The sequence below is a fragment of the Zonotrichia leucophrys genome, chromosome 4A (assembly GCF_028769735.1).
Source record: "Zonotrichia leucophrys gambelii isolate GWCS_2022_RI chromosome 4A, RI_Zleu_2.0, whole genome shotgun sequence".
NCBI lineage: Eukaryota > Metazoa > Chordata > Aves > Passeriformes > Passerellidae > Zonotrichia > Zonotrichia leucophrys.
Genome location: NC_088174.1, coordinates 1,365,565 through 1,388,870, shown reverse-complemented (window position 1 = coordinate 1,388,870; position 23,306 = coordinate 1,365,565). Strand labels below are relative to the sequence as shown.

General features: G+C 55.9%; 2 protein-coding genes across 5 annotated transcripts; both read right to left on the bottom strand.

The window, feature by feature from the left end:
* Window positions 1-603: 603 nt before the first annotated feature.
* Window positions 604-9,955, bottom strand: AMER1 (APC membrane recruitment protein 1). Of its 4 annotated transcripts, none has more exons than XR_010440335.1 (2): window positions 4,818-8,682; window positions 604-4,712 (listed from the first exon to the last, which is right to left on the bottom strand). XR_010440335.1 is itself a non-coding variant. In XM_064713006.1 (2 exons), exon 2 carries the CDS (start codon window positions 8,120-8,122, stop codon window positions 4,940-4,942), a length of 3,183 nt encoding a protein of 1,060 aa, XP_064569076.1. In that variant the 5' UTR covers window positions 8,123-8,209; window positions 9,867-9,955; the 3' UTR covers window positions 604-4,939. The 4 variants fall into 4 exon arrangements, 3 of the variants coding, with proteins under 3 accessions (XP_064569076.1, XP_064569077.1, XP_064569078.1); XM_064713006.1 differs by adding an exon at window positions 9,867-9,955 and having other exon boundaries at window positions 604-8,209; XM_064713007.1 differs by adding an exon at window positions 9,165-9,525 and having other exon boundaries at window positions 604-8,209.
* Window positions 9,956-12,182: 2,227 nt separating this feature from the next.
* On the bottom strand, window positions 12,183-14,018 carry ASB12 (ankyrin repeat and SOCS box containing 12). Its single transcript, XM_064712861.1, has 2 exons — window positions 13,226-14,018; window positions 12,183-12,316 (listed from the first exon to the last, which is right to left on the bottom strand). Exons 1-2 carry the CDS (start codon window positions 14,016-14,018, stop codon window positions 12,183-12,185), a joined length of 927 nt encoding a protein of 308 aa, XP_064568931.1.
* Between the last annotated feature and the right edge of the window lie 9,288 nt (window positions 14,019-23,306).

Genomic DNA, 23,306 nt, shown 5'->3' with positions numbered 1-23,306 from the left:
AATATTAATAATGTTTATATTATATACTATTATAATGATTATATTAAATATTACTATTATGTAATTATATATTTCTATTTCTATTAAATATGAATATATAAATATTGCTTATTGTATTTCTATTATTTATAATATCATATTATATTATATTTATATTATATAATATATATTCTAATATATATTACATTTATATAATGTTATATATATTAATATAAAATATTATATATAATATATATAGAATATATAAATATATAAATATTATCTATAATATTATAGATAATATTTATAATATAATTGATATATTTATAAATATTATAGATAGATGTATATTGATTATATTATATATTTATTATATTATATATAGTATTGGTTGTATTATGTATATCATGAATAATATGGAGAATATGAATAATGATGGAGAATTTCCAGGGCTCATTTGATGAGGCTTTGAGGAGCTTTACCCTGTTCCAAAGGGTCTCTGCTGCCTTCTCCCATGGAAAATTCCACCTCGCTGGCAAATAACCAACAGACAAAAAAAAAAGGGGAAGAAAAACATTAAATCAAGGATAAAATAAGCACAAAAACACCAAAGCACCAGTGAAATCCAATGTTCTCTAAAAATCTGCAGTTTATTCATTAGAATTCAGTGAAAGGAACATTCATTTTAAAACACAATCAATACATTAAAAACTTGAAAGGACTAGTAGCAATGAGAGCAGGAAGGAAACAAAAACCCCAAATTCAGCCAGGTTGGTCACCTGGGAGGGGCAGCTGAGGACAAGGGCTGATCCATTATTCCCTTACAACTGAGAGGCTTTTTGGGACCTGAATTTCTCACTTCACCCAAAAGGAGCTTTGGGGGGCTCAGGGTGGGTGAGAGGAGCAGGAGGCCCCAGCTGGAGAGGAGGGAGCCCAGAATTCCAGGGCAGAGGGAATGTGGAAGCTGGGTCTGAGTGCCCCAGGAATGTTCAGTGAGAAACCTTCCCACCCATCCCTGTGGGGAATGGGGCAAACCCAAGCCAGAGACATTTTAAAAGCACCATCAGGTGAAAAGTTATTAATTAGAAGATAAAAAAAAAAAATCTCTGCAGAGCCAAATCAGTGACAATTGGCACCTCTGCTGGGGGAAATGTGATTTGGGCATTCCAGAAGCTCTGCTCTCCTCTGGTGCTGGAGCTGAAGGCAGGGCCATTGCAGGGAGGTGTTTTGGTGAGGCAGAGCCCTGCTGATCCCAGGATTATCCAAGGAGCAATCCTCAGGCACCAGGGTGAAATCCCAGCCTGGCCAGGGAGCACCAAGGAGAGAGGAAACCTGTCCAAGAGCATTTCCATGCACCAACAGCATCTCCTGCACAAGGATTGAAGGAAAGCCCAAATTTGAGATAAAATAACATCAGCAGACAGCAGGAAACGCCTCAGCTGGAACCTGTGAGCATTTTATAACATTTGGAGGGAGAAATGACCAAAATCCACAGATTCAGATTAAAAACAACACTGAAAAGCAAAGAAGGGACAGCTGAGTGTGACAGAGGAGGGTTAAGGACATCTCAAGTGTGTGCAAAGTGTGTTTGTGAGGCCTGGGGGCAGCCTGGGAGCTGGGCACAGCAGCAGCAGGAACGGCCTTTTATCCACGGGAAAAGCAAACCACAGCACTTGGAAAGACAAAGACACACGAGTAAAAGAACAGTCTGTAAAATTTCCCCATGATTATAAAATGCAAAACTATACAAAAATAGAGAAAATTGACCGTTTTCTTATGTGTATAAAAACAAACAAACCAAAGAAAACCCCCAAGTCCCCAGAATGCAACACAGAACCTCTGGGCAGTGCTTCCATCCCAGCCCCACAGCCCCAGCCCCTCACTGCCCTGCAAGGAACAGTGAATTCCTCACGTTTTTCCTCAATATCCTGGCAGGACCTTCTCTGTTCCTGACCTGGTGACTGGTTTCTGCCTGGGAAGCCCTTTTGCATCAGGAGCCTCAGTGGCCACCCCAGCTGGGGTAAGGCAGTGTTGGGCTGACCCAGCTCCAGCCCAGCTTTGTTCCCATGGGTGCCAAGTGGGGATTTTTGGGAAGAGTGGCTCAGCAGGCAGCGAAATCCAATCCCTACTGCAGTCCTCATTTCCAGGCTGAATTACTGCACTAGAAATTCCAATTTCTTTGGGTTAATGGGGCAGAATCTGCCAATAATCCAGCAAATTAGTGACTAAACTGCATTAGGAAAACTCATTTGAATTCCAGAGATATTTGCCTCATTGAATTCCCATCGAATTAAGAGGAGAAACCTTTGGTATGAAGTCAGATGGCCAAGCCTTGGCTGTGAAGCTCCCCAGGATCCCAGCACACCCTGGAACATTCATGAGCACCCAGACATTCCCAGCCCCCAGCAGGACTTTGGCTGAACAAAGCTCCAGAGCTGGAAGCCCCCGATGGCTTTGGTGAGATGCTGAAGGGAAATAAAGCAGGGACTGAAGGCAGGCAGGGTGTGAGGGGTGACAGTGGCCCTGGGGTGTCCCCAGCAGGGTGTGCCCGTGGTTTGGGCACAGAGCTGGCCCTGCCCTTGCCCAGGGAGGGACAGCCCACGCTCATTAGCAGCTGTGCTAACGAGGAGACACAACCCCCAGTGAGGGCAACACTGTCCCCAGGGGTGGCAGTGGCACCAAGAGCCAGGTGTGGCCCAGGAAACCCTCCCTGGTGTCCCAGAGGGGTGAGGGAACAGAACCACAGCAGCTGCCAGGAAAACATGGAAAAATCCAGGTGTGAGCCCCTGGATGCACAGAGGATCTGCTCTGCCTCAGCAGGACAAGCACAGCACACACAGGGCTGAACCAAGCCCTGCCCTGCCCTCCCTGCTCCTTCCCACACACCCAAGGGCAGGGCAGAGGAATCTTTTCTCAAAAGGAATATCAAAACCTCATTTTGCTTGGGAGGGGGAAAAAAACCCATCAAACCCAAAGCAGCTCCTTGTGCCTGGAAATGCAGGGATGGGAGGGAGCAGCTGGTGGAGCCACATCCGTGTGGAGCAGGAGCAGCACGAGGGGGGCCCAGCAGGAAAATGGAGCCTGGCCCAAGCAGAGCCAGCCCTCACCCCACACAGGTGGTAAAACTCCAGTATTCCCACTTTGGGATTCTTTATTTTGAATGCTACAAACTCTGCTGCAAAGGAAAATAGAGAAAGGGCAATGAGGTGGGGGAAAACAAAAATCACTGGTAATGGAATTAAATCAGAACACAGAGCTTGGACAGGACAGGGAAGCAGCTCTGTGTCATGGACTGGGGGTTTGGGATCACAGAGGGGACCAGGAGCTCACAGCACAGTCTGTCCCCTCAGCTGTGTCCCCTCCTCCTCATTCCTTCAAAGAGGCAAAAAATCCCAACCCTCCAGCAGCTTCCAGGCTTTTTGTTCCCTCCAGACAGGAGAGAAGCCCAATGTAGCTGTGGCCCATCCCAAATTCCAAGGAACACAAAACTTCCCTCCTGTGGGTTTATGCAAAGAAAACAGTCCTAAAATAATAAAATAAAAATAAAAAGCCACAAAGGTTCCTTTTGAGAAAGTAACATCATCTGCCACTTCACAGCTACAGGCATGATGCAAATTTAGCTTATTTCAAAGGCCTCAGCCCTGTCCCCGTGGCCAGGAGCCAGGCCAGGGCCCAGGAAAGGATCCCACCAGGAATTCTGCACCAGGACAGAGCACAACAAAGAAGGGACCAACACTTTGTTCTTCCAAGGGACACCATGGACAGCACATCTTTCTGAGCAAACTGAAACCAGACCTGGAGAACGTCATCAGCACACACACAAAAGCTCCTGCTTTCCTTTGGGGTAAGGACAAATGAAATAAATAAAAACATTGCTGCAAAGTTCCCCTTTCCAGCTGCCTTGCCCCATCCTCACTCTGGAACAAGCAGCACCTTCCCCCCTGCTCCCCACACTGAGCCTGGGCTGGAAGACATTCAAAGTGAGTGTGAACCAAAACATTTCACCCACATGAGGAAAACAGCCCCATTTCCCTCTGAACTCTGCCCCAGGCCTGTTCCCCCAGCCCTGCACAAACCCCAGCAGCAGGTCCATGCCCAGCTCCTGCCAGGGGCTGCTGCTGCTGCACTTGGTGCTGGAGAAGCAGAAAGTGCCTCAGTGGGGATGCAGGAACCCTGGAGGCAGCTCCAAGCTGCTTCCAGAGCATCCCCAGGGCAAGGCCACGGGTGTTTGCAGGAGAGGAGCATCAGCCCAGCTCAACTCAAGTCCTGCCCAAACTGCTCCCGGTTTTCTCCCTCCCTTTGCTCCCCTTCACTCCTGCCCAGAGCAGCCTCAGCGTGGTGAGTGACACGGTGACACTGCTGCAGCCTTTTGGCTTGGTGACAGTGACATTGCTGCAGCCTGGGTGACAGGGTGACACTGCTGCAGCCCTTCAGCTGGGTGACATTCCTGCAGCCCCTCAGCTGGGTGACACGGTGACAATTCCTGCAGCCTTTTGGCTTGGTGACAGTGACATTGCTGCAGCCCCTCAGCTGGGTGACACGGTGACACTGCTGCAGCCCCTCAGCCTGGGTGACACGGTGACACTGCTGCAGCCCCTCAGCCTGGGTGACACGGTGGCATTCCTGCAGCCTTTTGGCTTGGTGACAGTGACATTCTTGCAGACACTCAGCCTGGGTGACATTGCTGCAGCCCCTCAGCTGGTTCACAGGGTGACATTGCTGCAGCCCCTCAGCTGGGTGACACGGTGACATTCCTGCAGCCTTTTGGCTTGGTGACAGTGACATTCTTGCAGACCCTCAGCCTGGGTGACACGGTGACACTGCTGCAGTTACTCAGCCTGGGTGACACAGTGGCATTCCTGCAGCCTTTTGGCTTGTTGACAGTGACATTCTTGCAGCCCCTCAGCTGGGTGACACTGCTGCAGCCCCTCAGCTGGGTGACACGGTGCCACTGCTGCAGTTACTCAGCCTGGCTGACACTGCACACGGTGCCCCGGCAGGGGCCGTGCCCCGGGGCGGCCCTGCCCTTGAGGGGCTCGGTGCAGCGCTCCGGGCTCTCGGTGTCCCCGCTGCCATTCCCAGGCTGCTGTGGCACGCCCTGGGCGATGCCCACAGGTTTGCCCCTGGCACGGTGCTCCGGGGAGCAGGCGAAGGCAAAGCTCGGGGGCAGCTCTGCCTCCCCCAGGGGCAGCAGGCGGGACAGCGCGGGGACATCGCCGGGGTAGCGGAAGGAGCCGGCCGCCTCCCGGGCCCGCCTGGGCTCGGCCTGCAGGGGGAGGTTGGAGGGCCGGAGCGGGAGCCGGCTCAGCTCTGCCTCCTGCGGCCGCCTCTCCGGAGCCTCCCCGATGCCCCCGCACTGGGACAGAGGCAGGAACGGGGACACGGTGTCCGGCGGCTCCGAGGGCTCCCAGACGCTCTCCACGGCGCCAGCCGGAGCCAAGTCCCAGAGCTCCATCCCGCCGGGAGCCGCCTCGGGGCCGCGCTGGAGGTGCCGCAGGCCCGGCCAGCTCGGGCCACCCTCGGGAGCCAGCAGCTCGCCCTCCTCCTTGCTCCTGCTCCTCCTGGCTCCGGCTGAGTCCTTCCTGGCCCAGAGCCGGCAGGGCTGGGGGGCGCCGCGGGCCCCCGGCGGCTCGGCCAGCTCGAACTCCAGGCTCTCGGTGTCCAGCGAGCGGCTCCGCCGGTCCACCGAGAGCGGCGCGGGCATGGAGGGGCTGAGGCCGTGCAGGCGCAGGTGGCGGGGCAGGCTGGCCACGCCCCAGTTGCAGCTCGGGAAGGAGCCCGGGGAGAAGGCCAGGGACATTCTCTCGTCACATTCAGCCAAGGACTCTTTCTGTCCGTAGCCATCGTCAAAGGCCTCGGCGATGTCCTCGCCCGCCGTCAGCTCCGGGTGCTGCTCACACTCCCCTTCCCCGTCCTGCTCCACGTCCACCACGTCAAAGGTGACCATGGTGGGGAGGGCAGGGAGGTTCTGGGTGAAGGATGAGCTGGAGGCCGAGCTGCCCAGGCTCTCAGAGAGGCTGGAGAAGAGGGTCCCGCTGCTGGCAAACTCCACCAGAGCCTGGGAGAAGTTCACAGCGTGCTCGGGCTCGCTGCCCACCTGGGGCTCACCAGGACCAGGCTCTGCTCCAGCACCGTGCTCCTGCTCGGGCAGCCTGAACCCAGGGAACAGCCCTGCCTTGCTGCCATGGATGGGGTCCCCAAACATCCCACAGTCCAGGTCTGCATCGAAGCCCGGGTTGTTCTTTGCGAGCTGAATAAGGCAACTTCCAGGGGCTTTTTGGCTGTTGTAGCAGTTTTCCAGACACAGAGTCCCTGGAAAATCCCTCCACTCTGCATTTTCAGCCCTAGCCACTGCAACCCCACCATTGACAGCCCGGCCTGGGGTGTGTGAGGGCACCTGCTCGCTCCCAAGGCCACTCTGACTCCTGCCAGTGGAGCTGGCTGCTCTGGTTTTACATTCAATGCACTGCTTCTCCCGGGGACACTGCTCCTTGCTGGACACATCCAGGCGCTTCAGGACGGGCTCCCTCTGCAGCTCCCAGTACAGCAGCTCTTTCTGAATGGCTGCAAGCCCCTCCTCTTCGCTGTCCATCAGCCCTCTCTTCTGATCCATCATCTGCTGGATCAGGCTCTTCTCAGCAGGGAGGCAGAAGTCCATGAAGTAGCTGAAGATGCCCTGGCGTGGGACTTTGCCCTCGAACAGGGATTCCTCCCCGTGAGAGGGGCTCATCAGGGTGTCAAACTCGTAAAGTGCATCCCCACTGTAGCTGTCCCGGGGCAGCCGGTCCTTCTTGAGCTCCTCTCCAGCCTCATCCTCCGGCCCCGGCGTGGTGGAGTCGTAATATCCCTCATCACTGTTCGGGGCAGACTCCTGCTGGTCGCTCTGGGGCGTCAGGAGGTCGACACCATCCATGGCGTCCCCCATGTAGGGCTGGGCATCGGCCTCGTGTGAGGCGTGTGTCTCCAGGCTGCTGCTGGACACCTGGGCCCCGTAGCTGCTGTCCCCCGGGCCGCCGCTGTCCCACGCCTGCTGCAGGAACTCCTCGGCCTCCTCAGGGATGGCCATCTCCTCGCCGCCGCCCTGGTAGGTGACGAGGCAGGAGCTGCGCTTGGCGGCGTCGCGGCTGCGCTCCACAGAGATGCTGCTCTCGGCCATGTCGGGCTCGGCGATGTCGTCCCCGCAGCCCGTCAGCGAGTCAAAGCTCTTCAGGGAGGTGACGTCCCCCAGCATGAGGCTCAGCAGGTCCCCGGAGTGCAGGCAGGGAGGCTCGCTGTCCATGAAGTCAGGGTGGAAGGCCAGCAGCAAACTCTCACGGTCAAACTCAGCGCAGGCAGCAGCCTCGCTCTCTGATTTTGCATCTGGAACATCCCCGTTCCCTGGCACGGCCATCGTGTCACCCTCGGAGGTGCCTCCATCGGCCGTGGGGCCCGTGGGCTCGGGGGCCTCCCCACAGCTGGAGTCACCCCCCGAGTCCCCTGGGCCGGCCGTGGCCTCGGGGCCTGGCCCTGCTGCCCTGCCCTCCACGGCCCCTCGGCTCTCTGCTCCCATCCCAGGGGCGTTCCCGGCCTCCTCGGTGTCCCCGTTCCACTCGGGCAGCTCCGCCTTCTCACTCTCCACAGCCTTGCTCTTCCGGTGCCGCCGGATGCTGTTAAAAAACCCTTTCAGCCCTTTCTTGGCTCTGGGGCACGAGGATTTCTCCCCGTTGGGCTTTTTGTCACAGCCCTCGATGCTGCCGGGGGGAGAGCCGTCCTGCTGGCCCGGCTCCGCCCTGCCGCCGCTGTCCGGGGCCAGCTGGGCGCTGCGGGAGCCGGGCAGGGGCCCGGGCTGCCCGTCCCTGCCGCCCTCGGCGGGGCTGCCCGGCCGTGCCGCACCGCCCTTGTCACAGGCAGCGCTGCTCAGCCCGTCGTGGGTCTTGCACTTGCTGAGCCCCTTCTTGCCGCGGCCGCCGAAGAAGCTGGGCAGGGTGCAGATGCTGCGCTTGCCCCCGAACAGCTTGAAGGCCGTTTTCCTCAGCTTGCCGGGGGGCGGCTGCTGCGGCTCGGCCGCCAGCACGGAGCCGTTGGCGCTGTCGGGAGGGCCGTCCCCGCCCTCCTGCCGCCGCCGGTCCGCTCCGTCCCGCTCCTCCGGGCTGCCCGTTTCCATGGCAGCGGGCGGGCCGGGATCTAGCTGCGAGCGGCGGCTCGGGGAGCGCGGAGCTCGGGGCGCGGGGACGGACACATCACCGCCGACCTGAGGCACAGGAGAGGGCACACGTGAGGGAGGGCAGGCAGCGGAAGGGGCAGAGCTCAAGGCACCGGGGTCTCCATCACCGGCCGGAGGAGCCTCCGAGCTCTGCCTCCACTTCCAAAATCCAGGCACCAAAATGTCGCCCAAATGTAGCAGCTCACCAGAGCAGCAAAACCACACATCCCCCTTGGGTAAATCCCTGGGGACACGCAGGTCTGACCCCTGCACCTCCTCGCTCCAAGCCCTGCAGCTTCCCAGATTTTCTGTCTCCAGGGTGATCAGGTTTGGCCACCTTAAAGTGAGAGCCAGCAGCTCCCAAACCCCCTCCCAGCTCTGCCAGGCCTCATGCCAGGCTCCAAAGAGCATCCTGAGGGAGGCCAAACCAGGACACGGCCCCTCCTACGCACGTGTCCGGGGAAAAACCACTTTGGTTACTACCCTGGCTTTTTTTAATAGAAGATTTCAGTTGTTTTTAAAATAATCTGTGCAGCCAGAGAGAATTGCCTTAAAAACACCCACTGTGAACCCCCTGATCAGATTATCCCAGAAGCAGTGAGGTAGGTTTGAAATCTGACCCTGGACTGCTGTCAGGAACAGCAGAAATAAAACAATTATAATCATGTTTCTTTTACAGAGGTGAGGGTGGAGAAATTAAATGCAATAAAATCCTAATGTGCTCCCAAGCTGTAAATGCCCCAGGCTGAGCTCTGACTGACAGGAGGCCAGGAAACCTTCACGAGGTGTTTAACCAGAGATCCCAAATTAAAAATACGTCCAAACGATGCTTCTAGACCCCACACCAAACCTGCAATCCCAGGTTGTATTTTTATTCCTGGGTTATTTTGCCTCTCTATTGATCTGGCATCGGCTGGAACTGGATGGGCTTTCAGGTCCCTCCCAACCCAGCCCATTCCATGGTTCTGGAATTCTGGGATTGCTGATAACCCCTCACGTTCACCTGTCCCGCTGGAAGCAGCAGCTGGGGCGTAGCCGGCTGGCACAGCGGCAAACTGGGCTTTTCCAGCTCCGCCAGAGCCCACCACGAGTCCCAGGAGCCTCCAAAGCCTCTGGAGAGAGCTGGAGAGGGGGGGGCCTGGCAGAAATGCTCGCACCTGGCCGGGAGCGGGGCTGCTGGAAAAGGGGGGAAATGAGCCCGAACCTGCACCTGGACAGGGGCGGCTGGAAAACAGCCGGGGAAGGGCACGAGACAGAGCCAGCATTACAAAAATTCCTTTTGGGAATCGTTCCTCTCCAGCTCCACGTCAGCACCGCGGCACGGCTGCGGAGGGGAGGCTGGAGCAGGATAAAAAATGAAATAAATAAAAATGAAAGAAAGGGAAATAAAGGGCACCGAGGGCAAAGAGCCACCACCAACAGAACGTGAAAAATAAGGTTTTAAAAGCCAACAAAAAGCAGCACGGTAACAATGAAATGCAGCGATTCACCCGCAGAGGGGACCCTGGGGACCCCCGGCCCGCCCAGCCCCGCACGGGGCCGCTCCCCCAGGCCGGCCCTCCCCGCTCCCCCCGCCGCGCTCCCAAACTTTCGGGAGGATCCGTGAAACCGCGAGGGGCGGGGGGGAAGGGGGGGGTCGGTCCGGGCCCGGGGAGCGGCGGCGCGGGGAGCGCGGCCCCGGGCCCGGCCCGTGCCCAGCACTTACCACGGGCGGGCGGCGGCGGCACCGCGGCACCCCCGGGACCGCGGCCCCGGCCCAGCCCTCAGGCCGCGCGAGGGGCGCGGGGCCGCGGGTCCGCCCGGCGCGGCCGGCAGGGGCGGCGCCGCGTGACGGCCGGGGCGGGGCCTCCTGACGGGGGGCGGAGGGGGCGGGGCCTGGCGGGCGGGGCGCGGTGATTGACGGGGCGAGGCGGCGGGGGGCGGGGCCTTTGCGTGAGGGAAGGATCGGTCTCCGCATTGGGCCCAATGGAACGGGGCGGGGTCACGGTGACTGGGCGGGGCCGCTGGGCGCGGTCCCCACGGTGTCCCCACGGTGTCCCCTCATGACCGTCCCACGGTGTCCTCCCCGGTGGCCCGGGGCGGCAACCACCGGGGGCGTCCCAGTGACAGGTGGGCGCGGCCTCAGGGCAGGTCCCCGTGCTGGGGGCGTGGCCTCGTTAGAGGACATGATTGACAAGGGGGCGTGGCCTCTGCACGGGGCGTGGCGTGCAGCGACACCCGCGGACCACGCAGGATCACGGACACGGGGGGATGTCCTGGTGTGTGACACCACGAGGGTCAGGGATGTGACAGTGTGTGTGACACCGGGATGACACGGCGTGTGTGCCGTGCGACACCTCCCTGGATGTGCTGTGTACCCCCCAGGCGTGTCACCCGTGCCACGGCACTGCCAGCCCCCCACTGCTGCACACCCACAGTCCCACGGGCACGGAGCAGCCCGGCAGGGGAGAGCCCTCCCCATTTTTGGGGCCCCCAAATCCCGAAAGCCCCTCAGATCTCCACGTGAGGATGACAGCAAGGATGCCACGAGTGGGAATCACAGCAGGGCATGGAGGGCATGGCAATGTCCCCGGTGTGGCAATGTCCCCACAGGACAGCCTCTCCCAGCCCCCAGCTCCTGCTGTGCTCCTGCTGGTGGCTGGGAGGGGACAGATGTGGCAGCAGTGTCATCATTCCCTATGGAGCCTTGTCCAGGCTGCTTCCAAGCCCTAATGCTCCCCTTGGGAGAGGCCCCCAGCCTAATTAATAGATGTTGATTAATTGATCCCCCAGTCCCTGACACAGGCCCATAAATCATGCAGGGAGGTGCCTGTGTTTGGCCCAGAGCCACCCTTGGAGCTGTGAGCCCTGGGAGCACTTCCCTTTGGGATGGCACAGGGCAGGAGGGAATGAAGCATGGGACACTTCTGCTGCATCCCAAAAGCACCCAGAACATCCAGAGCACACGGCTGTGTGGGCACTGAGCTGCCAGGGAGCAGCAGGATTGATCCACCAGCTCCTATCAGGCTGTGGGAAGAGCCAGGAGGGCACCTCCAGCCCCACTGGTGAGGGCAATGCCAGTGCCCAGGGCAGGAGGGATGGAGGGACACAAAGGCAGTGCTGGGATGCCCCTCTCCAGCCTGGCATTCCCTGTGTGCAGCCATTCCCTCATCCCTGCCCAGCCATCCTGGCAGGGCTGCCCAGCGTGGGGAGTTTCACCAGACAGGGCACAGCAGCTCCAGACAAGAACAGAACACTTTAATCCAAACCCCAGCCCTGCCCAACCACAGGAGACCCTCAGCCCCAACAGGAAGCACTTTTGGGGTGAGAAGAGGATGTTTAGGGTCAGAGCTGGGGCAGGGAGAGCAGTGGGGACACTGGGGCTCCCCCAGCCCCTCCTGTGCTGCCAGCTGGGAGCACTGGGCTCTGCCCCCACTGGGGTGGGCACACACGGCCAGGGCCAGCCCCAATCCTGCCCCTTCCAAGTGGAGGAGGCACCTGGAGACCTCTCTGGGAATCCTGGAATCAGGAGGGACCTCAAAGCCCACCCAGAGCCACCCCTGCCATGGCAGGGACACCTCCCACTGTCCCAGGCTGCTCCAAGCCCTGTCCAGCCTGGCCTTGGGCACTGCCAGGGATCCAGGGGCAGCCACCTGTGCCAGGGCCTGCCCACCCTGCCAGGGAACAATTCTCATCCTCACAGCCAAGAATTCCTCCACACTCTTTCCCAGCCCCTTCTCCAACCAAGATCAGCTAAAGGTGTAAAATCCCTCAGTACAGACAGTCTGAGGCAAACCCAGGGGAACAGATCCTGCTCTATCCTTGCTCTGCAGCAAACCAGGAGCTGAGACCTCCTGTTCTCTCTCCTCCTTCTCTTCCCTTCCCACCTTTCCACGTGGGCACGGCCTTCTGGAGACACCTGGCAGCAAAAATGAACCTGTGACCACAAATTCCCGGGGGTTCCACAGATCTCAGGGATTCACTGCCAGGGTGGAGCAGGTTTTCACTGGGGTGCTCAGTGGTGTCCCTGGGCAGGCTGGCATCACGGCTGGTGCTGCAGGTACTTGGCCAGGGCTGTGGGGATCTCCAGCTCTCTGAGGGTGGCCGAGCAGCCAGTCTGTTTCAGGAGGCGCCTCATGGCCAGCCGGGACTGGGACAGCAGGGATTTGGGATGAGCTGTGGAGGGAAAATCACACGGTCACCTTCAAAACACAGAACCCTGCTGCCCTCCAACCCAGCACTGCCCTAAGGAAAGGGACATGGGCTGAGCAAACCAACAGCACTGGGACAAAACGATCTTTGGGTCCCTTCCAACCCAAACCATCCCATGATCCTATGAAAACTCCATGATCCTATGAAAACTCCATGAAAAACCATTCCATAAAACCATTCCATGATCCTCTGAAAACTCAGCCTCTGTGCTGGGGCTGGGGCTATGGACTCTGGAACAAGCTCCCACGAGAGCTGGGCATGGAGAAGAAATCCTCCATCCCCACATGGAAATAGGTGCAGGGTTTTAGACTTGGGCAGTACAGGAGAGCCCAAGCTGAGCAGCGGAAAGGAGAGTGAGGGTGAAAAGCAGGGGGTAACCCCACAAGTGAGGGGAAACCCGGGCTGTGGGAATCATGGAATCACAGGAGGGCTTAGGTTGGGAAGGGAATTTAAGCTCATCTCATTCCAGGGACAGGGACACCTTCCCCTATCCCAGGTTGATCCAGCCCCACTTCAAACTCCACTGCACAAACCTGCCCTGTCTGGCCCTGCTCCAAACAGGGAATTGGGCTGGAGGCCTCCATGTATCCCTTCCCAATCACAGAACCCATGGATGATTTGGTTTTGAAGGACCTCATAGATCACTGAATTCCCATCCTCAAACCTGGAACTCCGAAAACCCCTTTGGAGGGCAAAACACCTGCTGCCACTGCCCCTCAGTGAATTCCCTGGATCCAGGGGCAGCCCCACACCCGCACAGCGCAGGGACGCCGTGAGGGGACCGAGGCTGAGGGAACCCCGGGTGTGGCTGTCGGGAAAGGGGAATCGGAGCCGAGCTGTGCCCGTCCCATCCCGGGCACCGATCGCGGTCACCTCTGGCGTGCAGCAGCAGCTCCAGCCCCTCGCTGCGCGGGCCCGGCCGGTCGCTGTGAGGCACCCCGGGCAGGTACACGTTGGCCCCGAAGTCGATGAGCAGGCGGATGAAGTCGGGGCGGCAGCCATGCCTCAGGCACGTCTCCAGCAGCGTCTTGGGCTCGCGGATCTGCGCCAGCACGGCCGGCTCGGTGCAGTTGTAGTCGGGGTCGGCGCCGTGCAGCAGCAGCAGGCGGAAGCACTCCAGGTGCCCGTAGGCGGCCGCCAGGTAGAGCGGGCCCGAGCAGGCCGCGGTGTTGGCCGCCCACTCGGGCAGGCGGGCCCGCGCGTTGGGCTCGGCGCCGTGCTCCAGCAGCAGCCGCACGATGCCCGCCCGGCCGTCGCGGGCCGCCAGCAGCAGCGGCGAGCAGTTGTTGTAGGCGCTGCCCGCGGGGCTGGCGCCCGCCTCCAGCAGCAGCCGCACGCACTCGCCGTGCCCGTTGCTGACCGCCACGAAGAGCGGCGTCTGCGCCTTCACGTCCAGGCTGTCCACGAGCGCTCCGTGTTCCAGCAGCAGCCGCAGGCTCCGCTCGCTGCCCCGAGCCGCCGCCAGGCGCAGCGGGGTGCTGGGCACGCCCCAGCCGCTCCGCCGGTTGATCAGCCTCCGGTACCGGTCCTGCGACAGGAGCCGGGCCAGCGCCTCGTGGTCATCCTGGCACACCGCCCGGCTCAGCTCCTCGCTCTCCCCGCTGGCCTCCTCGTCCTCCCCGGGCTGCAGCAGGGAGAACATCTTGTTGATGTCCATCAGGGTCATCTTGTCGGGGCTGGGCTCCATGTGCCGCTCGCATGGTAAAGGATGAAGCCAAAGATCTACAGGATGGCAGAACCGGCATCAAACCCGGGTTAGAACCAGTCCCTGACACCCACAGCTTCATTTTAGTGCAAGTTTGTACTCAACAAAAGGAAGATTCGCCAAAAAATGGACAAACATTGGATGAGGATGCTGCTGATGCACCCTGGCACCACGTGAGGAAATCCACGTGGGGGAAAGGCTGAGGGAACAAGGGAGCTCAGTGCTGTAGTGGGTGTGTGGGTCAGGATCCCATAAAATCATGGATTGGTTTGGGTGGGAAGAACCTTAAAGCCCACCCAGTGCCATGGCAGGGACACCTCCCACTGTCCCAGGGTGTCCCAATGTCCAGCCTGGCCTTGGGCACTGCCAGGGATCCAGGGGCAGCCACAGCTGCTCTGGGCCTGCCCACCCTGCCAGGGAACAATTCCCAATTCCCAATATCCCATCCATCCCTGCCCTCTGGCAGTGGGAGCCATTCCCTGTGTCCTGTCCCTCCATCCCTTGTCCCCATCCCATGAGGGATGAGGTGAATGTGAAGCAGTCAGTTTGATCAGGGATCAAACATCTCCCAGCATCTCCCTTCCCAAACAATCCCAGCATTAGAATCCCACTGTTTTCCCCGCTCCTCCTGCTGGAGCCCCATGATCACGGCTGCAGAAGGGTCTGGGATGTTTGTGCACAGGGATTTGGGGCAGGAAGGATGGAAATGCTGAGCTGATCACACCAGTGGCACTGAACCCTGGAGCTTCCCTGGCCTCTGCACACGGGATGTGGCCTCAGGACAGCGGGGACAGGGGTGGGATGTCCCACAGGGATGGGATGTCCCGGCTGGCACCTGAGCAGCTGGAAACGCTCAGGATGGGCACAGGAATGTCTCTGCAGCCTGGGACAGCCCTGGGACAGCTCGGGTTCCCTCCGGAGAGGCAGAGCTGGGGCTGCGAGGGGCAATTAATTAGCAAAGGAGGTGTAGCAAACAGTTAATTATCTGATAAGCAGAAGGAGCAATTAGCCCCGGTTCCAGGCCAGTCATGGGGACCCGTCCCACATCACCCATGGGGACACAGCCACCAGCTCAGGGGGACCCCAGCCAGGCCACCAGCACACCTGGGGACACTGGGACAAGCCTGATGGCAGCAAAGCTCTGCCGGGCTGGCACCCATTGGCCCAATTTATACAGAAGTGTGGGAAATTTTAACACTGCTGCTCCTCATTGGACACACCAGGGATGAGCTGTGGAGCTTTGGGATCACCCACCCTCATGGAGAATGGGCTGGGGGTTCCTGCAAAAGGACAGTTGTGTTCCCAGTTAGAGCCCCCAGGGAAATGGTGTGGGAAAGGAAAAGAGCAGCTGGGACATCTCCTGAACAAACAAACAGCATCTCCAAAGGGAGGCTCCTCAACCAGGAGAGCCCAAACCAGGATTCGTGGAATCACAAAATGGTTTGGTTTTGGAAAGAACTTAAAAGTTCGTCTCATCCCACCCCTGCCATGGCAGGGACACCTCTCACTGTCCCAGTGCCCCAGTGCCCAGCCTGGCCTTGGGCACTGCCAGGGATCCAGGGCAGCCCCAGCTGCTCTGGGCACCTGTGCCAGGGCCTGCCCACCCTGCCAGTTCTGTCACCCCCCGAGCACCTGCAGCCCCCACAGAGGCTGTGACAGAGCACACAGGGCCCACATTTGTCCCTCTGTGTCCCAGAGCCCCCCTGACCCCAGCAGGTCCCGGTGCCACCTTACCTGGGTTGGGGATGCTCAGAGCCCCCGGGGCCAGGGGGGTGCCATGGGGGTCCCGCCGTGGTTTCGGCCCCTCAGGGCAGAGCAGGAGAGGCTCCGGCAGGGCTGGGGCTGTGTGGGGCCGGGGCTGTGCACTCACTCACAGCTGAAATGCCACGGCAGGACCAGCCCGGGGCACTGAGGCTAATTTTAGCCCCTCTGGGGTTTTATCTTACCACTTCCATTCTTGGAAAGCTCCCCCTGGGTAAATATAGAGAGGGCAGCGGGGTGGGGGGAGGCTGGGACAGGTGCTGGAGGCTGCTCGGCCCCTCTGAGCGCACCCAAAGCTTTTTCTCTGCAGAAATCACAGGGAATGGGGAGGTTTGGGGTCCCTGCCAGGGCAGCACCGGCCTCTGCCTCACCTTGGCTGCTCCCAGGCACTCAAATTCCCTCTTAACCCCCCTCCAGCCCTCCCTCCCCCTCTTCAGAGCGATACAAATGGCCATTGGCAACCTCCAAAATGATTTATTAGACACCAGAAGGACAAAAGATTCCGAAGATGGTCCAGATTTCCCACCTGAGCTGCACCTGCCAGAGGGAACCACAGCCAGGGTTCCTGAGGCTGCACAGGACCAGGAAGGCAGGAAAAACCTCCCAGGGCAAACAAAGGGAGTGGGGAGCAGCGCTGGGGCTCTTATCAAAAGCTGTCAGCTGGGAAGTGCAATCCTATTTTATCCAGCTCCCTTTAAACCCTCTCCAAACTGCTCAGCAGTGAAGCAGGAACGGGCTGGGGGTTTGGGGCAGCCTTATCATGGCAGGAGATAAGAGAGAGACCCAAATTAGCCAGCAGGAAAATCCCCACTCTGCAAGGAGTGAAACCAGGGTGCTCTGTGAAGTGTGTGACCTGTGCCACCACCACACTCCTGCTTTGGAGCCTGCAGTGCAGGAAAATGGTCAGCATTGATTTGGTTTGGGCTTTTGGTTTTCCTCTCTAAATTCACTCCAAAATAGATTATTTCTTCACAAAGGTCAACTCCCCAAAGCCAGCACAGGAATGGAATTGTGGAGTGGGATGTGGATGGACCCTGGAGCAGGAGAGGGGAGTCTGGGCTTGTTTTTCCTGAGTGTCAGGAAGATGCAACCACAACAGGGATGCTGCAGCCACAAAAGCCAAGCCTGGCTGGAAACCCCTTCCACAAACCACAGAAATCAAAGCAGCCATTAAAAAGACAGTGTTATAAAGGGGAAAAAAAAAGGGAATGCAGACAACAGAAGTGCTAGAAAATGTGAAATAGAGCAAACTTGGAGATGAAAGGAAATCCTTGAATGGCAAATTAATGATAAACCTCTCGTTCTTTTGTTGCTGCTGCTGCTGTTTAGTTGTTAACAGAGAGAGATCTTAGGAACAAGGAGCAGATTAAACCCAGTTCTAACGAGGCAAACCCCCCCAGCCCAGCTGGAATCCCACCCAGCCAGGAGCAGGAACCTCTCCATCCATCCCAGGGGATGTTCCAGCAGCAGGGGCAGCCCCAGCCTGCAGGAGCCCAGGCAGGGGGGACACTCCAGCCTGAGCCATTGGGGATGAGCTCCCCATGCTCCAAACTCCAGGGAAGCACAAGGAGCTGGGAAAAGCTTCCTGAGCTGGCCTCTGCTCCTCAAGCAGCTCTTGATCAGCTCCCTGGGACTTGGGGAAGAATTAGAGGGCAGAAGGGTCCTGAGTGCCAGTCATGGGTTTTTGGGAAGGTAAATCCTGTCCAGAGTTGCTCCCATTAAAGAGATTATCGTTATTAACGCAGCTGAAGAGAGCTAATGAGCTTGTGGATTTAGCAGGGCTCAGCAGTTAAAAGTTTAGAGCTAAACAGTCCCAAATAAATGATTTTGCAGGGATTAGGGATTTATTAACAGTGCTCAAGGTTGGGAGAGCAGAGCTGGGGATGGGGCTGCTGTGTCTCCTGCCTTTGGCCAGGAGTCACTGCCAGAGCACAGCTCTGGAATCTGGGATCTCCCTCTGTGCCCTCAGCTCTGCTCCACATCCCAAACCTCAGCCCTGGGCTTCTCCCTGCTGGGAGTGGCCCCAGCAGCACCTGATCCAGGTGTTTGTTATCCAGGAATCACCCAGGTGTTATCCAGGAATCACCCAGGTGTTATCCAGGAATTACCCAGGTGTTACCCAGGAATCACCCAGGTGTCTGTTATCCAGGAATTACCCAGGGATAACTTGCTGCTGCCAGGACTCAATCCTCTAACCCCCTCCAGCCTCCTCCCTCTTCAAGCGATCAATGCCATTGGCAAGTCAAATGATTTATTAGACACCAGGATGACAAAAGGTCCTGAAGATGAATTACCAGGGATTACTCAGGGATTACCCAGGTGTTTGTTATCCAGGTGTTACCCAGGTGTTTGTTACCCAGGAATCACCCAGGTGTTTGTTATCCAGGTGTTATCCAGGAGTTACCCTGGAATCACCCAGGTGTTTGTTATCCAGGAATTATCCAGGAATGGCCCAGATGTTATCCAGGAATTACCAGGTGTTTTTAACCAGAATTACCCAGCAATCCACCCAGTATTTGTACCCAGAATTACCCAGTGTTTGTATCCAGGATGTTTATTATCCAGGTGTACCAATGTTTGTTACCCAGGAATCACCCAGGAATTACCCAGGTATTTTTTTATCCAGGAATTACCCAGATGTTACCAGGAATTACCCAGGTATTTGTTATCCAGGAATCACCCAGGAATTTCGCAGGAATCACCCAGGAGTCTGTTATCCAGAAATTACCCAGGTATTTTCCAGGAATTACCCAGGTGTTTGTTATCCAGGTGTTACCCAGATGCTATCCAGGAATTACCAGGTATTTGTTACTCAGGAATTACCCAGGATACCAGTGTTTGTTATCCAGGTCGTTATCCGAATCACCCAGAAAACTTGCTGCTGCAGCATCAATTCCTCTTAACCCTCCAGCCCTCCCTCCCCCTCAGAGATACAATGCCAGGCAACTCCAAATGATTTATAGACACAGGATGACAAGGTCTGAATGATTACAGGATTACTCAGGAATCACCCAGTGTTGTTATCAATTTACCCAGATGTTGTTACCCAGAATCACCCAGGTGTTTGTTACTGGAATTACCAGATCACCCAGAATTACCCAGGTATTTGTTATCAGGAATCACCCAGAGTCTGTTTCGAATTACCGGTATTCCCAGTGTTATCCAGGTGTTTGTTACCCAGGAATTACCCAGATGCTATCCAGGAATTACCAGGTATTTGTTACTCAGGAATTACCCAGAAATCACCCAGGTGTTTGTTATCCAGGTGTTTGTAATCCAGGTGTTACCCAGATGTTTGTTACCCAGGAATTACCCAGGTGTTTGTTATCCAGGAATTACCCAGGAGTCTGTTATCCAGAAATTACCCAGGTATTTTCCAGGAATTACCCAAGTGTTTGTTATCCAGGTGTTACCCAGGTGTTTTCCAGGAATCACCCAGGTGTTTGTTATTCAGGAATTATCCAGGTGTTTGTTACCCAGGAATTACCCAAGTGTTTCTTATCCAGGAATTACCCAGATGTTACCCAGGTGTTTGTTATCCAGGAATCTACCCAGAGTCTGTTATCGAATTATCCAGGTATTTACCAGGAATTACCCAGGTGTTTGTTATCCAGATTTACCCAGGTGTTTGTTACCAGGAATCACCCACCGTTTGTTATCCAGGAGTTACGGAATCACCCAGGTATTTGTTATCCAGGAATTACCCAAGTGTTTGTTACCCAGGAATTACCCATCTGTTTGTTATCCAGGTGTTACCCAGGTGTTTGTTACCCAGGAATCACCCAGGTGTTTGTTATCCAGGAATTACCCAGGTGTTACCCAGGTGTTTGTTACCCAGGAATTACCCAGGAGTTGTTATCCAGAGTTTACCCAGGTTTTGCTACCCAGGAATTACCCAGTATTTGTTATCCATGAATTACCAGGTGTTTGTTCCCCAGGAATTACCCAGATGTTTCCTATCCAGGTGTTTCCCAGGAATTACCCAGGAGAGGGCAGGGACAGCAGCCCAGCATCCCCTGCCTGCACTGCACATCCCTGCCAGGGCCCTGCTGGTGGAAATCCCTGATTTATTTGGTGCATCCACACACAAAATCCAGAGTTAGAAAGGAATGGTGAATCCAGCCATGCTGCTGCTCCTCCATGAGCCATTCCTTGAGGAATTCTGGCAGCTCCAGGGGTTCATCTCTTTCCTTCCACTGCACCTTCCCTTTTGGAAAACAGGATAAAAGGATGGTTTGGGTGGAGAGGAACCTTAAAATCCAAAATCCATCCCATTCCAGGGACACCTCCCACTGTCCCAGGGTGTCCCAATGTCCAGCCTGGCCTTGGGCACTGCCAGGGATCCAGGGGCAGCCACAGCTGCCCAGCTCAGAATCCCCAACTCCATCCATGAGGGTTTTGATTATTAATAGGTTTTTATTGATTCATTTTTATTGATTCCCATTCACACTGGATCCCTTCCCTCCCTCCCACAGCTCCAAGACCTGTTGTTGAGAGAGAGGTTTTGTATCCCCCTCTCACACTCTCCACAGAAAATAAAATTCCAGGAGAGCACTGGAATCCATGAGCTGTTTGCAGCCCAAAGCAGCTCCAATTATCACACCTTTTGTCCAAATTTTCCCCAAATTAAATTGCAGCTTTAGCAATTCTAGCCAGTGATAATGCTAATAATCCAATTAAATGCAAAGCGAGTCTAATTAAGGTAAATGAAGGATTTCACTGGCAGCATTAAGAACATTTAAAATTAGCAAGAAGTGAAAAAGCCTGAGAAACACCCAGGGACTGAGTGTACTTCAGTGCCAGGCCCTTAAAACATAAAAAATTCCAATTTTTAAGGTGGAAAATATTCCTCAGGAGCTGGCTGATGGGTCTGGAGTCTGTTCCAGGGTTCCCAGGGAAGTTTTGTACCTGGAATCTCCCTCTTGAGCATCTTCTCATCCCAGGTGAATTTATCTGCACTCAAATCTCTAACACCTCACTACCATGACTGAAAAGAATGGGATAACAGAGGATTTTTCCAGCAGTTGGACTGCAGGTTCCTCACTCTGAAAACATCAGCAACATCTCTTCAGTGGCCCCATGAGTGGGAGTCAGCTCCTTGCAGCAGCTCTGGCTGCTCCTCAGGAAGCTGGGAAGTCAGCCTGGACACTCCTGTGGAAGGGACTGAGCTCTCCAGGAGCAGGGGAACACTGAGAAAACACTTGGGTTTAACATAGAAAGGAAAATCGAAATTTAAAAAAGACCCAGAATAGCACAATTTGCAGAAGACACCAAGATTTGTACGGTGCCATTGGTTATATTCCCTTTTTCCATGAGTTATGTTGCTTTTTGGGTTGTTTTTACCACCCTGCACTCCCCAAACCAGGGGGATCACCCCATTTCTGTTCTGTACAGGGGAAGTGGCTCCACACTCACTTTATTAACTAAGATCCTTTAAATGACTCCACCTTTCCAAGTGTGGAGTTCTGAGTTAGCACCCAATAACCAGAGCAGCCACTTCCTTTAAAAAGGCCAAGTGTTTATTTTTGTAGGGAATAAAAATACCTGCAATCCAAGAGAGACTCCATGGGACAAACAGAAAAGACACAATTCTCCTCTAGACAAGATCAGCTTCAAGCAGTGCAGGAACTGAAATGCCCACAGAGCCCACAGATGTCCCCAGCAGTGACACAGACACAAACAGCCACAGGGACACTCCCAGCCAGCACCAGACACAGTTTTAGGGACATTCCTACAAGGATCAGGTTGGGGATGCCAAGGAAAATCCAGCCAGAGGATGGGATCCAGTGCTGAGTTCCTCCAGTAGTTTCTGCTACATTAAATAGATGGAAATACAGAAATGATATCAAAACAAGCCCTTGGTCCTGCCCTGCTCCTGCAGCTCCCAGGGGCTCACATTCATTAAAGTCATTAGCAAACCTGCCCTAATGAATGGCCCACCTGGCTGCCTGGTGCCAAGCACAGGTTTACCACCCCCTGCTTCCTCAGCTAATTAATCAAGTGCTGGGTGATAATTAAACACAAATGGGACATGCAGAGCAGATTCTTCCCCAGGGAATGGCTGGGTGTGCATGAGGGAAGGATGGAAACCGGGAACAGCTGGGAGAGGTCCCTATAAAAACAAGCCCAGCCCAGAGCAGAGGGGTGGGAGGAGAGGAGAACCCTTCTGGAATGTTCCTGGGCACCCCTGGGTACCCAGCACTGCATCCTGCCAAGAAACTCCTCTGAGTGCCCGAGGGCAGGAGCTGAAGGAGCCTCAGCAGGAGCTCTTCCCTTTCCAAGGCTGTTCCTGGGGCTGCCTCAGCTTTGGGAGCACCTCTGAGGGCTCTGTGCTCCCAGAGGGATGGAAAAACACCCCAGGGCTGCTCCACACCAGCATTCCCAGCTGCAGATCCTGTGGGGCACCTTCAGCTCCTGCCAAATCCCTCTGCAGGGCTGGGGCAGCTCCTGAAGGGGCCCAGCTCCCTCCCAGCCCAGCCAGGATGGCTCTGGGTCACAGCAGGTGGATTTTTACTCCAAGGCAATCACTGAGCACAACAGACCTAAAAGCTTTTACAAACTGCTTTTCCTCACCCCTAAAGAGGCCATGGAGAACTAAAACTATGGACAACCCAAGTATTCCCCCTTTTTCCCTGCAGAGCAAACAGCACCAATTGGATTTTCTCTCCCACAGGTGACAACAGCAAAAGAAAACCCCAATTTAAGAATCCACAGAACAAAGTCCACATTGAAGACATTTCAAATGAAGCTCCACGAGTCCCTCTTGTGCTTCAGAGTAGGAGTTTTAACACAGAGCATGACAGGCCACTACAAGGTTACACCTGGTTGTAGCACAGGAGACACTGGGAAAAGGCAGGAAGGCATGGAATGTCCTGGAGAAACCATGGAATGTCCTGGTGAGGCCATGGAATGTCCTGGAGAAACCATGGAATGTCCTGGAGAAACCATGGAATGTCCTGGAGAAACCATGGAAGGTCCTGGAGAGACCATGGAATGTCCTGGTGAGGCCATGGAATGTCCTGGTGAGGCCATGGGATGTCCTGGAGAAACCATGGAATGTCCTGGTGAGGCCATGGAATGTCCTGGTGAGGCCATGGAATGTCCTGGAGAAACCATGGGATGTCCTGGAGAGGCCATGGAATGTCCTGGAGAAACCATGGAAGGTCCTGGAGAAACCATGGAATGTCCTGGTGAGGCCATGGAATGTCCTGGAGAGACCATGGAATGTCCTGGAGAAACCATGGGATGTCCTGGAGAAACCATGGGATGTCCTGGAGAGACCATGGAATGTCCTGGAGAAACCATGGAAGTCCTGAGAAACCATGGAATGTCCCTGGAGAAACCCTGGAAGGTCCTGATAAGGCCATGGAATGTCCTGGAGAAACCATGGAATGTTCTGGAGAAACCATGGAATGTTCTGGTGAGGCCATGGAATTCCTGGAGAAACCAGGATGTCCTGGAGAAACCATGGAAGGTTCTGGTGAGGCC